Source organism: Zootoca vivipara, chromosome 14 (genome assembly GCF_965207765.1).
Source record: "Zootoca vivipara chromosome 14, rZooViv2.hap1.1, whole genome shotgun sequence".
NCBI classification, from domain to species: Eukaryota; Metazoa; Chordata; class Lepidosauria; order Squamata; family Lacertidae; genus Zootoca; species Zootoca vivipara.
In genome coordinates, this window is record NC_142597.1 from 10,424,859 (window position 1) to 10,447,460 (window position 22,602).

The 22,602-nt window shown below is 45.6% G+C and overlaps 2 protein-coding genes across 2 annotated transcripts; one reads left to right on the forward strand and one right to left on the reverse strand.

Moving 5' to 3' along the window:
• Positions 1-163: 163 nt before the first annotated feature.
• Positions 164-10,186, forward strand: TTI2 (TELO2 interacting protein 2). The gene is made up of 7 exons (XM_060268530.2): positions 164-1,580; positions 5,691-5,877; positions 7,138-7,230; positions 8,000-8,187; positions 8,272-8,415; positions 9,226-9,388; positions 9,948-10,186. Exons 1-7 carry the CDS (start codon positions 919-921, stop codon positions 10,044-10,046), a joined length of 1,536 nt encoding a protein of 511 aa, XP_060124513.1. The 5' UTR covers positions 164-918; the 3' UTR covers positions 10,047-10,186.
• Positions 10,185-20,959, reverse strand: MAK16 (MAK16 homolog). Its single transcript, XM_035139716.3, has 10 exons — positions 20,855-20,959; positions 19,508-19,557; positions 17,899-18,008; positions 17,121-17,185; positions 15,515-15,666; positions 14,700-14,754; positions 13,979-14,053; positions 12,674-12,781; positions 11,729-11,785; positions 10,185-10,704 (listed from the first exon to the last, which is right to left on the reverse strand). Exons 1-10 carry the CDS (start codon positions 20,867-20,869, stop codon positions 10,510-10,512), a joined length of 882 nt encoding a protein of 293 aa, XP_034995607.1. The 5' UTR covers positions 20,870-20,959; the 3' UTR covers positions 10,185-10,509.
• Between the last annotated feature and the right edge of the window lie 1,643 nt (positions 20,960-22,602).

Sequence of the window (22,602 nt, forward strand, 5' to 3'; positions counted from 1 at the left end):
AAAAAAACAAAGGCGATGCTTCTCTCCCTCTCCCTCCGTACGCAAGATTTGTTATTTTCCCTCAGCTACACCAGGACCGGGCACGCTCATTAGGCATGTTAATATATTCACCACCCGTTCCCGCCCCCTTTCCCTCTACGGGAAACCGGTTTGCGACCTGTGGGAAAGCATCGGTGCTTTCCGGCGACAGAAGGCTTCGATTTGTTGCCGAGGGCTACAGTTTCGCGGCCAAAGCAGCCTGAATAGAATAGAGTAGGCTGGATGGGCTTAAAACAGGGAGAAATTGGCGAAGCTACATGAGGAGGAGGAGATGTTCATAGAGATTAACTTCTAGAGCGGCACGTAGGCTGAACTTCCGGTTCAACTCGGAAGCCACCATTTTGTTCGTCGTCAGCCATGACATTCCGTGCAGACACCCTCTCTCTCTCTCTATCCCTTGACTTCAGTGTAGTGGAAAGCATGACTACTTGGCACCGGGCGTTAGAGTGAGAAGGTAAAGGCCTTTGACAGTTTTGCGTCGGGAATGCTTCTGAGGCTTCCCCGACCGCGTGTTCTATTTCCTATCTCTAGGGTCTCCGCTTGAACTTCCGATTGAAAACGGAAATCCGCTGCTGGCCGAGTTCCGATTCACTGGGAGGCCTAGTGAGGCCGCTCTAGGCTGTGGCCTCTCTGTGGTGAGAGCCCTCTGGCCAATCCTTTGCTCTGGTTTAATAGCTCAGACTTGAGTATTAGCGCTCAGATATTCAGAGGTGCCAGTAAAGGCCTTATGAGAAGACTAAATACTCCCGGGGGGAGCTAGCATTCTCAGCAAGGGTTGGAATAAATGCAGGGAGGCCAGGAACCAGTTTGCTGGGAGGAGGGGTAAAAGTTTTTGGGGGGGAGGGGGGAGAAGATAGAGGTCCACCACGACCCAGAGCCATGGCGCAGCATCCCTTGCTAGATTCCCTACAGTGGGCCATCCCAGAGGGCCAGGGGTGCCTCGAGTACCCCCCAGCAGAGCAGGTTCTCTCCCAATTCTTGCAGCTTTTTGCAAGCAGGGGAGCCAGCAGTGATGCCAAGGCAGGCATGATCAAAGACCTCCTGGCCATCTTGGAGGCTGTAGACTGCCAGTGGCTCTTTGGGAGCTGCCACCAGAATGCCACCCCCACCCTGCTTCGTGACCTGGTGGTTGCGCTCACGCTCTATGCGGGACCACCCCAGCAGGAGCCAGAGGGAGGAGGTCTCCCCAGCAGTGACCCCTCCTATGCTGCGGTAGCCAGCCGAGCAGCAGACGTCAGCCTGGGCTTCATCAGCATCGTGGCCAAAGTGGAATCGGCTAAAGGCCTCGAGAGACTTGGTACTGCAGTGGTTGGTCCCGTCTTGCGCCAAGTGGCAGGGCCCTTGTATCTTTTTGCTGTGACACATGTTGCAGAGAGGTTGTGGACCACACAAAAAACTCGGCGCGTGGCTCAAGAGCTGCTGGATGGTCTCCTTCAGGCTTCAGACTGCCGGTCGGTACCTGAGTTCCTGAGAGGCGCACGTGAAGACGAAACAGGGTGGTTGGCGGTGGTGATGCAGTGCCTGAAACCAGAGTTGACCAAGTAAGTGAACTGAAAGCCCAGTGATGGTTGTCGGAGGCTAACTATATTTGTGGGGCCTTTAATAGGGACAAAACGGTTCATATGGACCACCCACCAGTGACAATGTTTCGAGATTTTCAGGATTGTTTGGAAGTCCCAAATTGAATGTAACTTCTATGGTTGCCAGACTCAATAGAGGACAGGACTTCTGTGCCTTTAATTGCCCTGCTCTCTTTTGAGGCTGGAAACCTTAAAGAGAAACCAGTAGACCCTTTGCTTGGAAATTAAACAAAGGGTCTGCTGGTTTCTCTTTAAGGTTTCCAGACTCAAAAGAGAGCAGGGCAATTAAAGGCACAGACAGGGTGGATTTGATTTAAATCAAACTGATTTAAATCACGATTTAAATCATGATTTAAATCACTAGTCAGTAAGGCTTGATTTAAATCATAGTTTTCTACATAAAGACTAATTCTTGCTGGTATAACTTTAATATGCAAGTAGATGAAGATTTTTAGAATAACAACTTTTCATATTAGTTTTTTATCCCCAGTTTAATAGGTTAATCATTCATATTTGGACAACTTTACTGTTGTACTTAGGAAGGAGAAAAATAATCATTACCTTAATAATAATTTAAATAGATTTATTCAACTGAAACAATAACATTACAGCATATGTTATTTGCTTAAACAAACATCCATGTTTGTTAACTAATTTGGCTAAACAAAAACAATATATATATTTTAAGAAACTTAGACTGTCAGCCCAGCCTACACATGAAAAACTTAAATACTGTCCACTCCAAACAATCAGAAAAATATTGTTTCTATTCTATTCACTGAACTTCTTGAAACTTAGCACTGAAGGGGTTGTTTCTGTATTCATAGGTTTGTAGAACAATAGGATTAAGGTCTTTTTCTCAACTCTGTTCATGTTATAACATTTTTGCTGGGAAGAAGAGGCATGTGATCTCTGTTGAGTCAAATTCAGTTTTGAGAACTGCAAAAGTTAACCAAGCATCTGTGATAATATCTTGTAGGCAGAGAAACTGCCCAATAATCTTACAAAAACCTCTGGAAGAGCATGACATTGTGAATGGATTAATGGAATTTATTTGCCAAAAAAAAATAAACATATACAACCTTATTCTACATAATTAAAAAAACTAATCTTTATTTCATGATGCAACAACCTTTGGATGGTAATATATTTTCCTCAAAAAGCATTTTATTTTAAAAAATCCGATTTAAATCAAAAAAATCGATTTAAATTAAAAAAAATCTGATTTTTATTTTATTTTATTTTTTAAAAAAATCATTGATTTTTATCCACCCTGGGCACAGAAGTCTTGTCCACTATTGAGTCTGGCAACCCTAGTAACTTCTGCGAGGTATTGTGGGTGTGGTGTTTTAGGCAGAAAGACGGCTGTGGCGTGTGAGAACTGTGGAATGTTCTTCAGTTATTTCATCCCACTGGGGACTTGAATATGGGGATTCTGTGGAAGGGCCATAGGATAGAGCAGCTGCTTTGCATGCACAAGATCCCAAGTTCAATCCCTGACTTCTCCAGGTAGGGCTGGGAGAGAACCCTGCCTGAAATTCTGGAGAGTTGCTGTCAGTCAGGGTAGCTAACATCAGCATAGACAATGTTGAGCAGAGGGACCAATGGTATAAGGCAGCTTCCTATGTTTCCTTGCAGCTAGTTCTCTAGCCTTGATCATTGCTTGCTGCAAGTGAAGAGTCTGGCGCTGATCTTGCAAGGAACCTAGGAAGCAAGCATATACCATCACTTGCTTGTACCTAACCCTTTTAATTATTATTATTATTATTATTATTATTATTATTATTATTATTATTATTTATACCCTGCCCATCTGGCTGGGTTTCCCCCGCCACTCTGTTTTTTTTTTTTTTATTAGAAAAACCTTTATTGATTTACATGAATAAAAACCATAACAGATAACAATCATCATTGCATTTATATAAGCTTAACCACAAATCATCACAAGAATTCATAGAGTTTGCAAAAAAAAAGGGAAAAGAAAAAAGAAAAGGGGAGAAAAAAACAAAAATTAAAAAAAAAAAAGGAAAAATAAAAAAGGGAAGAGAAAAGGGAAAGGAAAAGAAAAAAGGAGAAAGGAAAATGGATATATAGATAAGGTAGAATAAAAAGAAATAGAAAAGGGTTAACAAGAACGTTGAGACTCAAAAAGAAAAAGAGAGGAGTCCCAAGAAATACAAGAAGAAAAAAGGTAAGTCCAAACAGGTAAGTCACTACTTCCACCGCTTCTTCGTACAGTTACAATCGTAGTGCGTAGTCTGTCTTTTTGTAAATATCGTAGTTATATCAGTAGTCAGTTTACATGTCTTCTAATTCCAGTTCTCGCGTCCGACAAGATCATTCGAGGCACAACCGAATTTTTGTCCCCTTGCCATATTTCCCCAAGTATTCATTTAAACATTCCCATTGTTTTCTAACTTTGTTTTTGGGTTTTTGATGGATTATATCCGTTAGTTTTGCTAGCTCTAAGTACTCGCACACTTTGTCAACCCATTGTCCTTTAGATGGGATGTTAGTACTCTTCCAATTGCTGGCTATTAGCAATCTTGCAGCCGTTGAGGCGTACAAAAAAATACTTTTTTTTTCACTCGGTATGTTATTATTCAAAATGCCTAATAAATACATTTCTGCTTTTTTTGCAAATGAGGTTTTTAGTAGTTTTTTGATTTCCTCATGAATTGCTTCCCAAAATTTTTTAATCATCGGGCATGTCCACCATATGTGAAACAAACTGCCGGAGGCTGCATTGCATCTCCAGCATTTGTTACTTAGAGATTTGTTTATCTTAGCCAATTTTTCCGGGACCATATACCACCTATAGTGCATCTTTATATAATTCTCTCTCAACGTATAGCAAGCAGTAAAATTTATATCTTTTGACCAAAATTTTTTCCAGTTTTTTTCCATCGCTTCTCGGCCTTTTGGCTAAGATCAAGTGTAGTTTCCCCCGCCACTCTGGGCGGCTTCCAACAAATACAAAAGTACATTAAAATCACAGATTAAAAACTTCCCTAAACAGGGCTGCCTTTAGGCATTTTCTCTGATGGAAGGGCGTTCCACAGGGCGGACGCCACTACCGAGAAGGCCCTCTGCCTGGTTCCCTGTAGCTTTCCTTCTCGCAGTGAGGGAACCGCCAGAAGGCCCTCGGCGCTGGATCTCAGTGTCCGGGCTGAACAGTGGGGGTGAAGACGCTCCTTCAGGTATATAGGACCGAGGCCGTTTAGGAGATGCCAAAAATTGAACCTAGGACCTCTGGCTTGCAAGGCTTATTCATTCCATTCACCATGGTAAGGGGCTGCTTCTCTGAAAATCAAGCCTGTTACCACTAAAGTCACTTTGTGGTGGCTGGTATTGCAGGCTTGCCACTCTTGTTTCTCACTCTTGGCTTGAATAAGGTGGGTAAATTGCCTGCTTTTTGGCTGCCCCACTGTGGCTGACATTGGGGGGGGGAGCATTTCTGAACTGCCTCCAGTTATGGGAGAAATATTTAGATGTGCCCAACAGAACTCCGGCTTGAAACAAGCATCTTCCAAGGCCCTGGCTTCCACCCCCAAATCACTGTTACCTTCACCACCTTTTGAATTAGTGCTGTGTGACTGAAATTAGCACACATCTATGAATTGGAGCCACCATACCTCAGTGAGAGCACAGGCACTGCATGCAGAAATGCTGTATTGAATCCCAGGGTCCTTGTTAAAAGGGCTGGGTCACAGGTGACAGGGAAAGCCCCCTCTTGGCCTGAGAGCTCTAGCCAGAGTATAGTCCTAGGGCTAGCAGGGCAGAAAGATGGATCTGGTATAATAATAATAATTTATTATTTATACCCCGCCCATCTGGCTGGGTTTCCCCAGCCACTCTGGGCGGCTTCCAACAGAAATATTAAAATACCCTAATTTCTTAAAGATTAAAAGCTTCCCTAAACAGGGCTGCCTTCAGATGTATAAGTTTATGGTATAAGTTTAATGTATAAGTTTATGTTGTTAATGCACCACCAGCAGCCCATCTATAATTTGATCCTAGCTCCATTTCACCTCCCAAGATGTGCAATGATTCCCTTTTCCTCTGCTCCAGAGATACATGGCAGCGCAGCCCAGCTACAAAGCATGTCTTCTCCTACACGCTCCAACATGTCACAAGGCCCTGGCTTGGCCCTCACTTGGAGAAAGTCCTGCCGCCGTCGCTGCTGCTGTCGGACGACTACCGAGAGGAAAATAAAATCTTGGGAGTGCAGTGCCTACACCATATCATTCGGAATGTGGTAAGGACAGACGTACATTGGCATTTGGGGGGCCATGAACTGGGTCATCAGAGTCCTCTGGTCTTCAGCCAATTGTTGGGGATGGCTTTATGACTTTGTCTGACTTCAGAGTAAAGAATCATCTCAGAGCCACAGGAGAAAGTGTTAGCAGGGGCTGAATACACACACCTACCTCCATTTTACTAATTATTTTCCCCACAACTGAAACAGCGTTCATGAGAATTGGCAGCCATTAGATCATTGCTGTTAACATAGGTACCCTTGGATCAAAGACTGATACTTGGCCTAGTGTCCAGTTGCATTCTCACTACCTTTGTAGTGGGAGTTGTGGGGGAAGGAAAGGTGGATTTGGGTGATGCTGCTGTATTGGGTTTTAAATGAGAGCAGACACCATGCGGACATAAGAAGACACCTACTGGATCATGCCGAAGGCTCATCTAGTCCATCATTCTGTTCTCACATGGAGGACCTGAGTGCATCTTCTGGATATAGAATGTTGTCCAATTATCCAATTGGGAAACAACAATAAACACAACCTTGTGAGACAGAAGGATAGCAGAGAATTGATCTGCCTACGACAACTATTAGCTGTGTTGTTGAAGCGTTGCTTAAACTCAGCCCAGTACGCTTCCAAATATCAAGCCTTGTTTCTAAACGCCTAGAAACTTTTCCTCCTGAGTTCAGATAACAGTCTGTAGCAGCGGAAACTTTTATCTAGCTTTCTGTGCCTCTTCGTGCCTGTGAAAAATAACTCGCGTTGACTCCTTGTTCATTAAAACAAAGAAGATTTATTAAGGCTAACTCCAGCCGGGGGAGTTCAGGTCCATCTCAGCTGGAAACTGCGACACGAATGGGCAGAAACAGAAACAGACAATGTCATATATTACAGATACACAACAGCAACAGGTACTACTTCCTGTTCCCTGTTTACATGACACGTCACAGGGCCCCTCGTGATACAGGACGACTGCTGAGCTATTAACCCTTTCAGCTCACACTGGACAACCCAAGAAGTTTCCAAGTACAGCATGGTCTTACTTACTGTTTTGCTTACTTCAAGCATCTCATTGTCCAAACTGCAGTGCCACTAACTGGCATCTTCTCATTTGCTGTCCTGTTGGGTGGGGTTTGTAAAGGTCCCGTCAAAGCTTGTGTCATGCCACCACCCCTTTTAACAGTATGGGTGAACATTGCCCCTTCTACGGAATTCCTTGTGCCTAATGCTGATCAGATGATAACAATCATTTCCTTTCCTCGCAGCCAGCGGCTGACCTCTGCCAGTATAACAGGGTGCAGGTTGTTTACCATGCCCTTTTCAACCACCTTTATAGCAAGGACGCCCGGCTCATACAGGTAATATAAAGACTGGTGTTTCCTCTTTAACTCTACTAAATTTATTCAGGTGGTGGACTAAATACAAGATTACAGATGCTTTACACTCTACAGTAAGGATGGCAACCTTTTTGGTCCTGAAAGCCACATCCAGCAATGGGTGGGCTATTGCAGGGCGACACGCCACTGGATGTGAGTGGTGATGGGCAGGGCCCGGGCTGACATACTCATGCACACAGTCATATTCCTATGTAGTTGTGCTTCCCCAGCCTCCCCAAAAGTTGTTTGGCAGGCCGGGGGAAGGAAATTTTACATTGGTAGGATGGCATGTGTGGATGACTTTCTGATTTGCTACCCTGTGCTTCCTTTAGCCCTTCCAAACAGCAAGGGCAGATATTAAAGGTTAAAGCCAATGTAACACTGAGTGGGACGCGGGTGGCGCAGTGGGTTAAACCCACAGAGCCTAGGGCTTGCCAATCAGGTCGGCAGTTTGAATCCCCGCGCCGGGGTGAGCTCCCGTTGCTTGGTCCCAGCTCCTGCCCACCTAGCAGTTTAAAAGCACATCAAAGTGCAAGTAGATAAATAGGTATCTGGCAGGAAGGTAAACGGCGTTTCTGTGCGCTGCTCTGGTTCGCCAGAAGTGGCTTAGTCATGCTGGCCACATGACCCGGAAGCTGTAGTTTAAGCACTGTGCGAAGAAGTACTTTAGTTTGCCTGTCCTCAATCTTCCAGAATTCCGCTTCAGATGTTACTTGCTTTTTCTCTAAACCCATCCTGTTACTCTTTACAGGTTGTGTTGCTGTGCTTGCTGGACTTGCTTCCCATCCTGGAGAAGGCCCTGCAGCGGCTGCCCCACAACCCCCAGCTTGGCGCGCCTTCTGATGAGGTGCTCCAGCTGGTCCTGACCCACATGGAGCCGGAGCACCGGCTCCCCTTACGGAGGGTGTATGCCAGGAACCTGCCCGCCTTTGTGGAGAGGTGAGTATTTTAATGGCGAACCCTGTAAGCAGATAAGCCTCCCTTTGTGCAGAGGTTTATAATCCTTGATTTGTCTTTTGAGAGGCTCGGCATTCAGATAGCTCGTCATCTGAAGAGGTTGCAGCGGGTGATTGTGGGATACCTGGAGGTCTCTGATGGTCCCGACGAAACGGCTAGATTGGCGACATTAGAAACCTTGAAACACACCATACAGCATGCCTGGCCCAGGTACTTTGATGAGCCCTAAGCACTGGGCAGTAGCTGTGTATTTGTAGAGGTGCATTTTTCTCTTCAGTTGATCTTGCTTTAAAAAAACAAACCCGTCGCCGCTGTTACGGTCAAGAAGCATACTTCTCAGAGGTGGGTTGGCAGCATGGAAACTACTCCCACTACTTTGGAGGTGCTGCTTCTGACCTCAGTGTGAAGCCAAAAACTTGAGTGAAAGCAGTAAACACTTTTGCCTGCCTAAATACAAATATCTAGCTAGTAGGAAATGAGAACTTCTGATTCCTGAACCCGCCACAGGCTTTTGAAATGGATATGGGGGCCTAAACCCAGTGAGCCTTAGCTGAAATTCATCAGGCTGTTATGGTGTTTGGACTGTCCTGGTTGTACAAGAGCTTTGGCTCAACAGGCTCAGTTCAAGGCAATCAGACAGGTTTGCCTCTTGTCCAAGGTCACAAGGCAGGACTAGCAAACTTGCTATCGCTTTCAACAGGAGTCTGGACCTTCTCTTCTGAGAGCAGGGTCAACATAAGGCTCCTGCACTTCCTCATCCCATTTTTCTTTCCCTTTCCTAAATCCACTAGATACAGGGGCTTAGAGGAGCAGAGTTCTGGCAGCAATTTGCCCATCTTTCCCCTTCCCCTGCTGCTCCATCGCCTGTCAAAAGTCTGCTCCAGAAGGTTCCCATTGTTCCCTACTCTGGGAGGGGTCATAGCTGGATAAATTGTAGTGGCACCTCCTCCTGGGATGCAGCTGGCTCCAGAAGTAGCTTTCAAGTCAGGCTGACATGAGTTTGCCATCTCCTTGCTATAGAATGTCCTGCCGCCTTGCTGTCCTTCTCAAGGCTTTGCTGAGAATGATGTTGGATGTGGCTACAGACAGGAGCTTAACACCAGAACCAGTGAAAGCAGAGTTACTCCAGAAAGCCACTGAGTGCCTTATCTTACTGGATCACGCTTCTCACGGACAGGTGAAGGTAAGCAAGATCAAGGGAGAGCCCAAGGTTCAGCATGCCTGCGATTTAGGGAAAAGCAGGCCCTCTACTTAACAAGAGACAACTGCGGAGCCTCTGGGTGTGTTGCATATGTCTGGCAGTCACCACAGATCAGCAGCTGATGAACACGCATGTGTCCATAAGAAATAAATTAAGTGCAGTCCTTTTTCTCAAATGGACATGCTAATTAATACTCTTGTCATACTCCCGATTGATGGGACCACTCCTCCTGGATTTTAATACTAAAATTAGCTCCGTCAAGGAAGTACACCTTGCAGTGCACAGACAACAGCCTCAGCACCTGGCTCATAGGTGCTTTGCATTCAGAACATCCTAAAATCAGTCACTGGCATCTCCAGGTAGGACTGGGAAAGGCACCCGAAATGCTGGAGAGCAGCTGCCCACCTGTCTGGACAATAGTGAGCAATGGTCTGACTTGGAATAAGGGAGATTCTTGTGTCAGAAATAGAGCAGATAAGAGGATGTTGCTGCCCACTTCTAACATGATTAAATTTGGTTTCTTCCCATCACTAATATCCAGGTCCTACTACAAGGAGTCCGACGCAGCTGTCAAGATGAGTCCCTCAAGGAATGCCTAAGAAAAGTAGAGGAGGAGCCTGTAAAAAGTATCACTCCCTGATCTCAAGTGGGGAGGATTATATTCACTGTGTTCAAAGTTGGAAGGAAGAACATTCCTAGCTTTTAAGACTCATGCTATATATAAACTGTCTAATATTGGAGAAAGGAGGGCATTACGTAATAAAAAGGCAATTACAGGTTTGTTCTGATTCATATTTATATGCCACTTTTATACCTCCCAACCCAACCCCCCCAAAATCCCTTCAATGCAGCTCACAAATTAATAGACATATACAAGTATTTAACAATCTTAGTTGGGTAGCCTTAAAAATAGATGAAGTTTTAAATTGTCAATATGCAAAAATATACCCTGCAGCATCTGGGAATGCCAGCTCACTAGGTCTTCAAGCAGCTGGAACTTTTCCTGTATGATCTTGAGTCTTGGAGCTAGTTCATTCAGTCCACCAGCTAGTTCATTGAGTCCATTTTTCAGATATGCCCCCAGACACAAAAACTGGGAGGAATCACGTTGCTTTCGATTTAGACAACGGTTCTGTCTCCTGCTCGTACTCTATTTCAACATAAGCTCGTTTTTTCCTGACTGCTGGCCCTTTCAAGGGAGTTTTGCCCTTAGACTTGGGCTGCTTGCCTTTCTCTTCTTCCTCACTAGATGTAGCCTCCTCGTCCTCCTCACTGCTCGTTGCCAGTTTATCCATATCCTTGGCAGAGAAAACAGGTGCATTAGGCATAACAGTGCAAGTATTTGGAGGCTATTGGTTTTAAGGGAAAATGCGAGTAAAATGAAACATGATAGAAGTATATATAATTAGGCCTTGTGTAGAATTTGTGTGAAACTGCTTGGTACGTTCTGAACATCGCTGCCCTCCCTGTCCACTTAAGTCAACGGCAGAGCCTGTATTACATACAACTTTTATTTGTTTTATTATCTATGCATTTCATTTATAGCCCACCTTTTCCTCCAAGGAGCTCAAGGTGGCACGAAGTTCTCCCCTTCTGCAATCCACACAAACAACCCTGTGAGCTTCACAGCCACGTGGGGATTTGAACCCTGGTCTCCCAGCTCCTAGCCTGACATTCTAACCCAGGCACCCCCAAACTGCGTCCCTCCAGATGTTTTGGCCTACAACTCCCATGATCCCTAGCTAACAGGACCAGTGGTCAGGGATGATGGGGATTGTAGTTCAAAACATCTGGAGGGCCAAAGTTTGGGGATGCCTGTTCTAACCATTACACCCCACTGGCATTTTGTTCCTCCCAATGTGTGGTTATTCTCGTCATACTTTCCATATTGATTCCCAGCCCTGCTTTGAGGGAGGTGTGTGCATTGTGTGTAGCAAGTACACAAGTTAAGTAGAGCAGAAAATATTGGGAGGAACCAGCAAAGGGTTACAGGACAGGTTCTACTGAAACAAATGCTGGTCAGGAGCAGCACAGGACTCTGGTGGGGCTTAAACCCAAAGACCCAGTTTCTCTCCATTATGTTCAGGGAGGATCCCTTGGTGGGAATGGAATAATCTCATCACACGCCTTCTCCTCTCCCACCTCCAGATTCCAGCATGATCTTACAGCACCATCAGTCTGCACAGCACTTAAATTTGACACAAAGGAAGGGGAGGCAGGCCAGAGTAAATAGCAAAAAGCGTGTTCCAGTGTTCCAGTAGAACAAATGAAACGTAAGAAGCTCTAAATTTTCATAAACAGTTTTTGACAGGCGGCACTTACCTCAAAGTCACTGAGGTCACTTTCATCTACCTCCACAAATTCTCTCTTGTTTGAGTCCTACAGGCAAAACATAGCAGAATATGAGTTGGAAGGGGCCTTATTCTAGGTCAAATACCCCCACCCCCATGCAGGATTTGCAATGCAGAATGCAATTACAGCATTCCTGACAGATCAAGGGGAAGGACGGGTGTTCCTTCTCACGTGGCTACACTTTTCTTTTTTCCTAATTTCAGTCTACATGATAAGATCCTTCACCCGGTTCCAAGTCCTTGATCAATGAAATCCAAGGTTTTTGGAAACCCAGTTCTTGGAAGGAGAAAAAGCACAAATTGAAACATAGTGCGTAACAGCCAAGTGAACAGCTGTGGTTTCTTTGGCAATGCCAGTCTGTATCTGAGGTTTCTTGGCAAGTGATGAGGCTCTGGCTATGATTGTGATGTCCCATATGCAGAGCCTTGGGCTAGTCTAAGTACACAAACATTTAATGCACAGGCAAATAATATTTAGCCACCCCTGTAAATCCCATCCAAGACATTATTTCTGGATGAGGAAAGCTTAGGGAAGGGAACAGAGAACTCTGCGAAAGTTGTAAGTGCTGTTTGGCAAGAATACAAGCCATTTGACAAAAATAACTTGCAGATCTAATTCTCTCCTTAGTATAAATGTGCAAAGCATAGAGAGTTGCACAGATCCTGCCCTCCAGCCCTAGAGAGTGTTGTGATGTTTGGCAAAGACCTAATGAGCTAATCAATCACTCATTAGGAAGAAACCTTGACAGGTTATGGGCCCAGTTCAAATGGCTGTGTGCTCTTTCTCTCAGACCTAGGATAAGAACATGTTTCCAATCCTCACTACCAAACCAGACACTGACTTCCTGTCTTCCTGATTGGCCCAATCCGCATCTGCAAAACACACAAGCTGGGAAAAGAGTTTCAAAAGCATTACTTCTTCCTCGTCCTTCTTCTCTGTATCCGAGTCACTCTCACTCTCCACTTCCTGATGTTCTAGAGCTTTGTCGAAGGCATGGATGGGGAAGTTATAGATATCGCCATACTGAAGATGGAGCACATTAAGGAGGAAGGATGATTAGATAGATGATCCCCAAAAGCACACAAAAAAGCCACAGATTCAAAGACATAGACAACTCTGTATACAATAGGATACAAAATAGGAATGAACACTCTGCCAACCTTTCAAAGTCTGCAGCATTAGCCAGCACATTCCATAACTTTGTGGCTTCTGCCAAGGATAATCTTAACCCAACCAAGGGTAAGGAACCGCCATCCCACAAGTGAATTCTGGCTCGCAAGGCTACTTCCCCCACGCTGCTCCCACCAGCCCATCAGTTGAAGTCAGTGGATGATGTCAACGAGTGGCCGGATTCACTCCTGCTTGGGTGGTCCCACCCCCACCCCCACCCCATCTACGTTTCAGCCATTTTCCAGCTGCAATTAGTCTAGCTGCAGTTAGGAAATTTTAAGACATGGGACTTAACAGTCATACAGTTAAGATGGTACTAGTTACAGGTAGGTAGCCGTGTTGGTCTGATGTAGTCAAAACAAAACAACAGGTTTACCACTCCTATCAGCCAATCACCCATTCCCACCACCCTTCTGAGCAATACCCCTCCCCACCTTCTGACTATTCATAAGGGTCTGGTGACTTCCATTTCAGTGTATCTGAAGAAGTGTGCATGCACACAAAAGCTCATACCTATGACAAACTTAGTTGGTCTCTAAGGTGCTACTGGAAGGATTTATTATTATTATTATTATTATTATTATTATTATTAGTTAAGATGGTAACATGCATACTTATTTGGAAATCCGATAAGCCAGCTGTGCTGAGTTGGGGGGGGGGCTCTCTGCTCATTCTGGCCCTGGACTCTCCCCCCTCCCCCCGAAATTCTGCCATGAGCTGCAGAGCTCAAAGAAAATGATCTGAGCGCTGAACACTAGATTTGGGATCAGCAATACAGTGCTCTAATGTCGGCTATCTGCTGAGCATCATGCAGAATCAGGCCATTCCGTTGGCCCCAGGATCCTCTTCTGTCCCTCCAGATGTTTCGGACAACAACTCTCAACAGCCAAAGTTGTCATCCAAAACATCGGGGGGGGGGAGGCAACCAGGCTGGCAAAGGTCAGCTTGCGGATTCGGATCAGGTAGGTGTTTCTTTCACTGGCTCCTGGGGAAGCAACCTGGTTAATTGACCCCTGCACAAACACCATGCACCGCATCACAGCATCTTACCGTTTCCTGCTTGAGTCTCTCCAGCAATTCTTTCTCAATTGCGTTGTCCAGCTGAGCAGCAACCAGAGCTTTTTCCTGGGCAACAAAAATGAAGGGATGAGTTGATTTGGAGGAAGGAAACAGTGGATTTATCATGAATGTTTTTCATGATGGATGGAGGTGAGTGGGGGAGAGAGGAGAGGAGGGTGCCTTTTGGAAATAGGTTAGTTCCTCCCATCTTCATCAGGAGCCAGGACTCTGCAGGGGCTTCCCCCCCTCCTATTCCACCTGGGATTGTAGACAAGCAGTTATAAATGCCTTGCTTAAAAAAATGCCCATTGATACAGCATCTACCTTCCATGCAGAAGGTCCCAGGTTCAATTTCTGGCATCTCCAGGTAGGGCTGGGAATGTCTCCTGCCTAAAGCCCCACAAGAGCTGCTACCAGTCCGTGCAGATAATACTAAGCTAGACAGGCCAATGGCCTGACTCTATATTTGGCAGCTTCTTAAGTTTCCATGTAAGGCAACAAGATCTGGGAGATGTAGCTGGTGAGCAAAGCTCTACTGGGGGCATTGTGGGAAGTTGAAATGGTGGCTCCAAAACATAGGTGCCTGGTGCTAATTGGAGTATTAGGGGAGGCAGAAACAGCAGCCCTTACAGGAGCTGCATGCTTCCTCTGGACTGAATGAGAGATAAACTGACGAACAATAAGGAACCATGGCAACAGACAGGTGCGTTACCTCTCGCCTCTTCTCGCGCCTTTCGATCTTTTTACTCAACGGGACAAGCTTCCTCCTACAAAGGCAAAGATGAAGTTAGTGAAGTGATTTTGCAAAAGCAGGTGTCAACAAGCAACTAGGAAAGAAAGACTCCAGTATCTAGGGCTTTTTAAATGTTCTTCTAGCCGAGTTTCTATTACAGTAAAGGTAAAGGGATCCCTGACCATTAGGTCCAGTCGTGACCGACTCTGGGGTTGTGGCGCTCATCTCGCGTTATTGGCCGAGGGAACCGACGTACAGCTTCCAGGTCATGTGACCAGCATGACAAAGCCGCTTCTGGCGAACCAGAGCAGCACACGGAAATATCGTTTACCTTCCCGCTGTAGTGGTACCTATTTATCTACTTGCACTTTGACGTGCTTTTGAACTGCTAGGTTGGCAGGAGCTGGGACCAAGCAACAGGAGCTCACCCCGTTGCGGGGATTTGAACCGCCGACCTTCTGATCGGCAAGCCCTAGGCTCTGTGGTTTAACCCACAGCGCCACCCGCACTATTACAGTACCTTTGAACAACTCCTCAGCATTCTGGGGGCATCTGAATCTCCCAATTATCCCTTTCAACTTCTTTTTTTTAATAGCAGCTCCTTCATTTTAGGGAAGTTGCCTCTTTTTTGAAGTCAAGTGTGACTGTTGTGGACTTTTGCGATGGGCAAACTGCCCAATGACAGATATGCTGGATTTGATATCACTGTGGCCACTGTTCCCAGCTGGTTGGCACGAGTCTGCATGGGACAACAAAACTCAGGAAAAGGCCCCAGGCCGAGCCTCTTAACTTACTGCCTCTTGAGAGTCAGCTTGCGGATTCGGATCAGGTACTGGGTGATCTTGGTGAAGCGCTGCTTGCACTTGTGCCGGATGAAGCGGGGCCAATAGATCAGGTTCTCGTCAATCTCCTCTAGCGCTTTTTCGTAGTTCTTACTCAGCCGGACCTGCCAAAAATTAGGAAGGGGATAAGTCTGTGGTGGGTCCTCATTTGCCATTGTTTTTCCATTCACCTTGTTCAGAGATCCTTTTGGAGCTCTGTGAAGACCTTTCGGGTTTTTGCCACCCTAAATTAGGGAAAGTCCTCCACTGAATTGTCTGCTTCTAGTCAAGAGTAGACAATGCTGAGATTGATGGACAAATAGTCTGATCTGGTATAAGGCAGCTTCCTATATTCTCAGAGGCCCATCATGGCAAAGTAGAGAGAAACAGACTTTGCCCTGAAAAAAACTTCAGTTTCCATTCTGGCTTAAGATGTCATTTCTTGACTAGGGCCTCGCAGATTAGAGACTGGTTCTTATTTCAAATTGCTTGCTTAAGTTCTGCAGAAAGACTGTAATAGGTATGAAGGTGAGAGTTAATCCACTAGTCCTCTGAACCATAAGACCAAAAGCCCAGCTAGTCAAGAATCCTTTTTTCACAGTGGCCAATCAGATGCCTTTGTGTCTTCCATTTCAACTTTTAAACACCTGCTGTAAACTTTTTCCATCAGGCTTGTGCAGGCATTTAATCATTCCACAAGTGTTTCCTGATTTTAACTTCTTTATATGGTTTTTATTCTATGGTTTTATGTAGTTTCTGTAAACCACTTTGATTTTTTAAAGTACAGTAACTTAAAATGGTAAAGGTAAAAGACCTCTGACCATTAAGTCCAGTCACGGATGACTCTGGGGCTATGTGCTCGCTTTATAGGCCGAGGGAGCTAGCGTATGTCCGCAGAGAGTTTTTCCAGGTCATGTGGCCAGCATGACTAAGCTGCTTCTGGCGAAAACAGAGCAGCGCATGGAAACACCGTTTACCTTCCCGCTGGAGTGGAACCTATTTATCTACTTGCACTTTGACATGCTTTCGAACTGGTAGGTGGGCAGGAGCTGGGACCGAACAACGGGAGCTCACCCCGTCGTGGGGATTCGAACCGCCGACCTTCTAATCAGCAAGCCCTAGGCTCAGTAGTTTAGACCACATATTTGTATAAATAAACAAATAAGTCAACAAGCAAGGCCTGAGTGAAACAGCACACTCCCCAGTTGTGACTATCAGGAAACAGTGTCCAGAGGCACAGCGCCCTTGAAGGTACAGGCCGAACACAGATGTTGTAGCTAGTAGACACCAATAGCCTTATTCTCCATTAAAATTCATCTTGATCCTCTTTCAAAGTCATTAAATTCACAGCTATTTCTAAGAAATGAGGGCTATCTGTGCAATCAAACTCAGAAAGTGTAGGTAGCAACGCCAGAGAGGAATCGCAGCCTCTCCTTCAATTTTTAACACATCCATTGTTTTAAGTCTGATCACTCTTTGAGCAAAAAAAACCCCTGCACCACCACGAACCCAAGACATGAAGCTAAAAACAAACAGATCAGACCCACGCCATCCTAGGAGGACTGGAAAGAGGACTTACCCTTTCCCACAGCCGATTGGGGAAGGCAGCACGTTCGATGGTCTTCATGTATAGGTAACACTGTCCTAAAAAGGGAACAAAAGCAGCTTATTCATAGTCACCACGAGGTCTGCTGCAGCCTTGGTTTACAAGATGCAGGGTGCCGACCACAATACAAACACAGCTCACACCATGGAAGATCAATGCTCAGAAGTTACTGGAGCACCAGGCTTGTGGCTGAAGAGCAGGTGCTCCTAAATCTACTAAGAGCTCCAGAGCAGGCACAAGGTGGTCTGATGCAAGGCTTTGGATAAACGGGGACCAGGCAAGCATGGATATGGTACTGCCATTGCAAACCCTTCATCTTTGATTTTAAGCTAGAGCGCTTTCATCTTTTCTTTTAACCGCCCCGATATTGTGTGGCACATCAGATGCATTAAGATTTGTCACAGATAACTCCTACCAGTGCATAATATTCACAGCATTTAACCTATGGGTGGTGCTTATAACTCTTAATGGCTTCTGCACGTTGTTTGAAAGGCACTTCCATAAATTTAAGCCAAGTAGCGCAGTTGCATTCCCCCGAGGGGCCTTAATGAGGTCAAAGACCTATGAGACCACTAGAATCACAGAGTTGGAAATGGCCCTCAGGATCCTCTAATCCAACCCCTGCAAGGCAGGAATATGCCGCTGCTCCTTCCGGGGATCGAACCTGCAATCTTGGCATTATCAGCACCACACTCTAGCCAACTGAGCTATCTAGGTATAACACTGAGGAGAACAAAGCAAAGACCCTCACCTTTCTCTTCCTTAATGGTAGCATACTGGCTGTTTGCCAAGGGGCAGGAGGAGCGGTTGCACAGGCCTGTTATATTAAATTCATTCCGGCAAAAGCTCTGTGTTTTCGTCCTACAAGGAAGAGACTTGGAATGAAACATTCGTTTCCATACCTTGTATTACCTAGAACATTAATTCTAATCCAGACTACGGAATGTCCCTACAGAACCGGAAGAATTAAGCTGACCTTCATGGGCACAGGGTGGTTTAAAGTCACATGTCTTAGGGCAGCCTTCCCCAACCTGGCGCCCCCCCCCCCGATATGTTTTGGACTGCCAACTCTCACCAGCCTCAGCAAGCACAGCATCTGAAGGACACCAGGCTGAAGAAGGTTGCCGGACGATATGTTCTGGTAAACATTCAAACCACAGGCAAAATAATATTAATAAAATAAAATTAATAAAAATATTATAAAATAATAATAATAATATTTTGGATTTTGGATACGCCCTGTTTATTCCCTTAATTCCCATATCCAATGCAAGCTGGCACATGCCATTTCTTATTTATTTATTTATTTATTTATAAATATAAACATATTTATATACCACAATGTCATAAAAAAATATCAAAGCAGTCTACAACAAAAATATCTATATACAATCGAACCTACATTAAAAAATAAAATAAAACAGAGGCCCTCTATTAACAGAAATATGTCTTCTCCACTGCCAGCACAGAATAATTTTCAGCAGGCAGTTAAACAGAAGGAACCTGCTGAATCTCCACTGGCAGAGTATTCCACCGGACCAAGCCAATGACACTAAAGGCTCCATTTATTGTTGTTGTCAGATGCGCCTCAACAACTTGGGGGATGGCTAATGGTGCTTCTGCAGACGATTGCAGTGACTGAACCAGGATACAAGGTCTCAGGCCTTCCCTAAGGTACCCTGGACCTAAGTTGTTCAGGGCTTTGAAAAACTAATGCAAGGACCATGAACCTGGCTCAGTAGTAGATGGGCAGCCAGTGCAGATGTTTTAACAATGGCATTGTGCGTTGTTTTCCGGGGGTCCTCAGCAGCAACCTGGCCATGCCCCAAGGGGGCTGGGGGGGGCATGGCAAAGGCAAGCAAAAGGTTGGTTTGAACATCTAGTAATTTATGTGGCGCAGTCCTCTTAAATCATGGGTAGGGAGCCTGCAGCCCCCCAGATGTTGCTGGATTACAACTCCTATCTTCCTTGACCACTGGCCAGGAGGTCACCAGATAACATAGCGCTCTTCAGATGGGGTGGGCTCCAACTCCCATAAGCCCCATCCAACAGGCCCAATTATCAGGAATGATAAAAGCTGTAGCCCACAACTTCTGGAAATCACCATTATTGCCTTCCTAGGACCTAAATCTTATCCAACATTTTTTTTAAGCACACCTACATATTCTGATGTTATGTGTGCTTGTTCAGGAAAGATACAAATTAGGCAGGGGGGAGTGAGCTCAATTTAAATCACTATTTATGTTGGTTCTTTTTCCTGAGATCCAAATCTACCCACCCCAGGCAGTACTAGAATAGCCAACACATCCTGTAGCCCTTAAATTTGACAAGAGGTAGAGGAAAGGGAGTGGAATACTTACTTGATCTTAAATGAGCAGAACTGTCTATTGCCGAGAGTGTCCCAGACAACCTGACAAAGAGAGAAAGCTTTGTTAGTAATTCTCCCAATGCCATCCTGCTCCAAAACATCAATCCTCTTTGTCCGATATGCTGTAGCTGCAACCCAAATTGAAGGTCCTGCATTGAGCACTAGTTTTGGACGGCTAGGCAGCCTCCAAAGTCCCTTCTAAAATGTCTATAATTCTGGACACATGGCAAACACTTTGCTCTAATTTCACCTCTTTTGTCATTTTATCAAATTATTGCGGATTCCTCACTAATAGGACGGAAGCCTTTGGGAAGCTTGAAAGCTGGACGTCGACCCTGGTCCTATTAAAGGGATCACAACAGGAGGGTTGGGAAAGGCACAGTCGACAACATCAGCTGAAATAGATGGATGATCCTAGCTGCCTTGCAGCAACTCTCGAGAGTCTCAAGCAGAGGTCCTTCCCAGCAGCAACTGAGCCTTCAATGCATGGATGGGGGCCTCCAGATGTTGGCGTGCTACAACTCCCACCAATCCTGACCACTGGCCATGCTAGCTGAGCGGAGGGAAGTTGGGAATACCAACCACATCTTTGGGGGGCCACAGGTTCCCCAGCCCTGCCTGTAATGTGATGCATGTGAGCACACCCAGTACGGGAAAGTACATACTGTATCTCTGTGACAGGGGTCATTCAGTTGGACTCTGGTTCAGTCCTGACATCTACAGGAAAGGTCAGCTAAGATCAGGTGCTGTTTTTCAAACTTGGGACCACAACTCCTATCATCCCGGACCACTGGCCCTGCTAGCTAGGGAAGATGGGAGTTGTAGGCCCAACAACATCCGGAAACACGGCGAGCTTCCCACTTGAGGTAAGGGAGCTTTCTATACTGTAACCGACTCACATGCAAACAAACAAACAAACACAGTGACACACTTTTGGAATCGGCAATGAATGAATGGCGCTCTGTGCATGCTCAAGGGTAACCTTCCACGTGCAAAGTTCTACACGGGAAAGGATCCCCAGACGACGACTGGGGAGACACAGAATCATAGAACTGGGGGTGGGGTGGAAATTGCGTGGCTGCTTTTCATTTTGATGATGTATTTTGTGGTTTTGTAATTTGATTTTATTCTGTGAACCGCCCTGAGACCTCCGGGTATAGGGCGGTATAAAAATTCAATCACTCAATCAATCGAACAGAACTGTGTGGAGTTGGAGGGATCCCTAAGGGTCATCCAGTCCACACACCCCCATGCGGCTCCCCGTTCCACACGGTTCTTCCCCCTCAAAGAATGAGGAGGCTCCTTAGTCCCTCCCCACTCGCTTTGCCCCCCGACTCACGTCGTCCGCGTGCATCTTGCGGCCACGAGGGAGACGCGACTCAGCAACCCGCTACGGCTTCCAGGCGGAGCTCAGGGGGAGGAGCCGCGCGGAGACCTCGCGAGAGTTCGGCGGTGGGCGTTTCCAGGAGGAGGAGGCTACAGCTGCGCATGCTTGGCCGTAGACTCCTAACAAATAGATCTGTGCGCGGTTTCTCCTTACGGTTCAGTATAACTTTTGCTTCTCTTTCTCTTTTTTTGTTTTCTCTCTCTCTCTCTCAAAAAAAAATCAATACAGGGTTATAGCGCAGCCTGGGTGTTTTTTTCCAGGTACACACTCACACAAAGTGGCATTCAAGGCAGAAGTGCCTAACACGGGTCTAATTTAGCATGGTTTTCTTTCCTGCTTTCAGGACGTTTTGAAAGTGTAACGTATCTGCATACAAGTCGACGGGAGCGCGAAGATTCTGCATGCACTAGATTTGGGCTAGTTCTGGAAGTTTGGCAGTGGCTTTTCTTATTTGAACCCGGAAACGACCTGCTCAGATAAAGAGACGCGTCACTCTTTATTGATTTCGTATCTCTAGGCTGTAAAAGTGTGGACGTATGGAGAGGTGGGTTTGAATCTGATGAAGGGACACAGGATTGGCTGAATTGCAGCGAGGGGAGGAGCCTTTCCGTGCGTGGCGACCAATCAGAAAGCTCAGCGGTTTGTTCCTCCTTTATCAGTCTGGTTAGGGTTTAGCCTCGCTATTCCTCCCGCAGGGACAGTTTCTGTAACGTTTTTGTTCTTCAGTGTATCCATTTTTTAGAAATCAGTAAATGGGGCGGTCTGCGTAGTAGGAAAGTCTAGCAGTGGGGTGGGATCCTGGCCCGGGCCCCATCCAAATAGCTTGTAGCAATTACTTTGGCAAACGTTCTGCAGCTACGTAATTTGAAAGTACAGTATATCAGTTGCTATTCCTTTTTTATGTTTAGTTGTTTAGTCGTGTCCTTTTTATACTGTACAAAATGTAAAGGTAGCTTTCCCGTGCAAAGGAGATTTTCTACCATTGAACCTCAGTTCTTCCCTTAAATCGCTGCACTGAGTACCAGATCACCAAACCAGGAGATCGACATCTGTGCTTGCTTAGAACAAAATGATGCAGTGTAGTTTGTGTCATTTAAATGTCCTGATAAAAGTGTTTAGTGGTTTTTTTTAAAAAAAACAAACAATTGCAGAGAAAGAAAGCCATCTGTATGCAGGTCCTCTCTCAGAGGTTTCATCTCCATTTCCCTGTGGAAACCTGGCAGCGTGAACAAGGATGCCCTTCCCAGTCTCGTGCCTGGGCTGTTTCAAATAGAAATTGTGGTTGCTTCAATGGTACAGATAGGCAGGTGTAGTCAGCCCATGACACACACTGATGTGTGATTTTTAGATCCTCCAGGGACAGTTGAGATGAGAAGATTCAGAACAGGAATTTGCATGGAATGTGGGGAGAGATGGGGAGTGTGCAATGCATTAAAAAGGCAACAAAGCCTTCTAGTTTCTCAACATAACAGTCCTGCTGGATCAGAGCAGAGACCTATCCTTTTGGGTATCTTGCTTCCCACAGAGACAAATGAGATGCCTTCAGGAAGCTCACAAGCAGCACATGAAGGCAACGGGCTCTCCTCTTATAGCACACATAAACAAACTGGTATTTGGCTATACTGCTTCTGATCATGGAAGTCCCACTTTATAATCTTTCCCTCTATTGGAAAAAGTCCGTAGCTCAATGGTAGAGCATC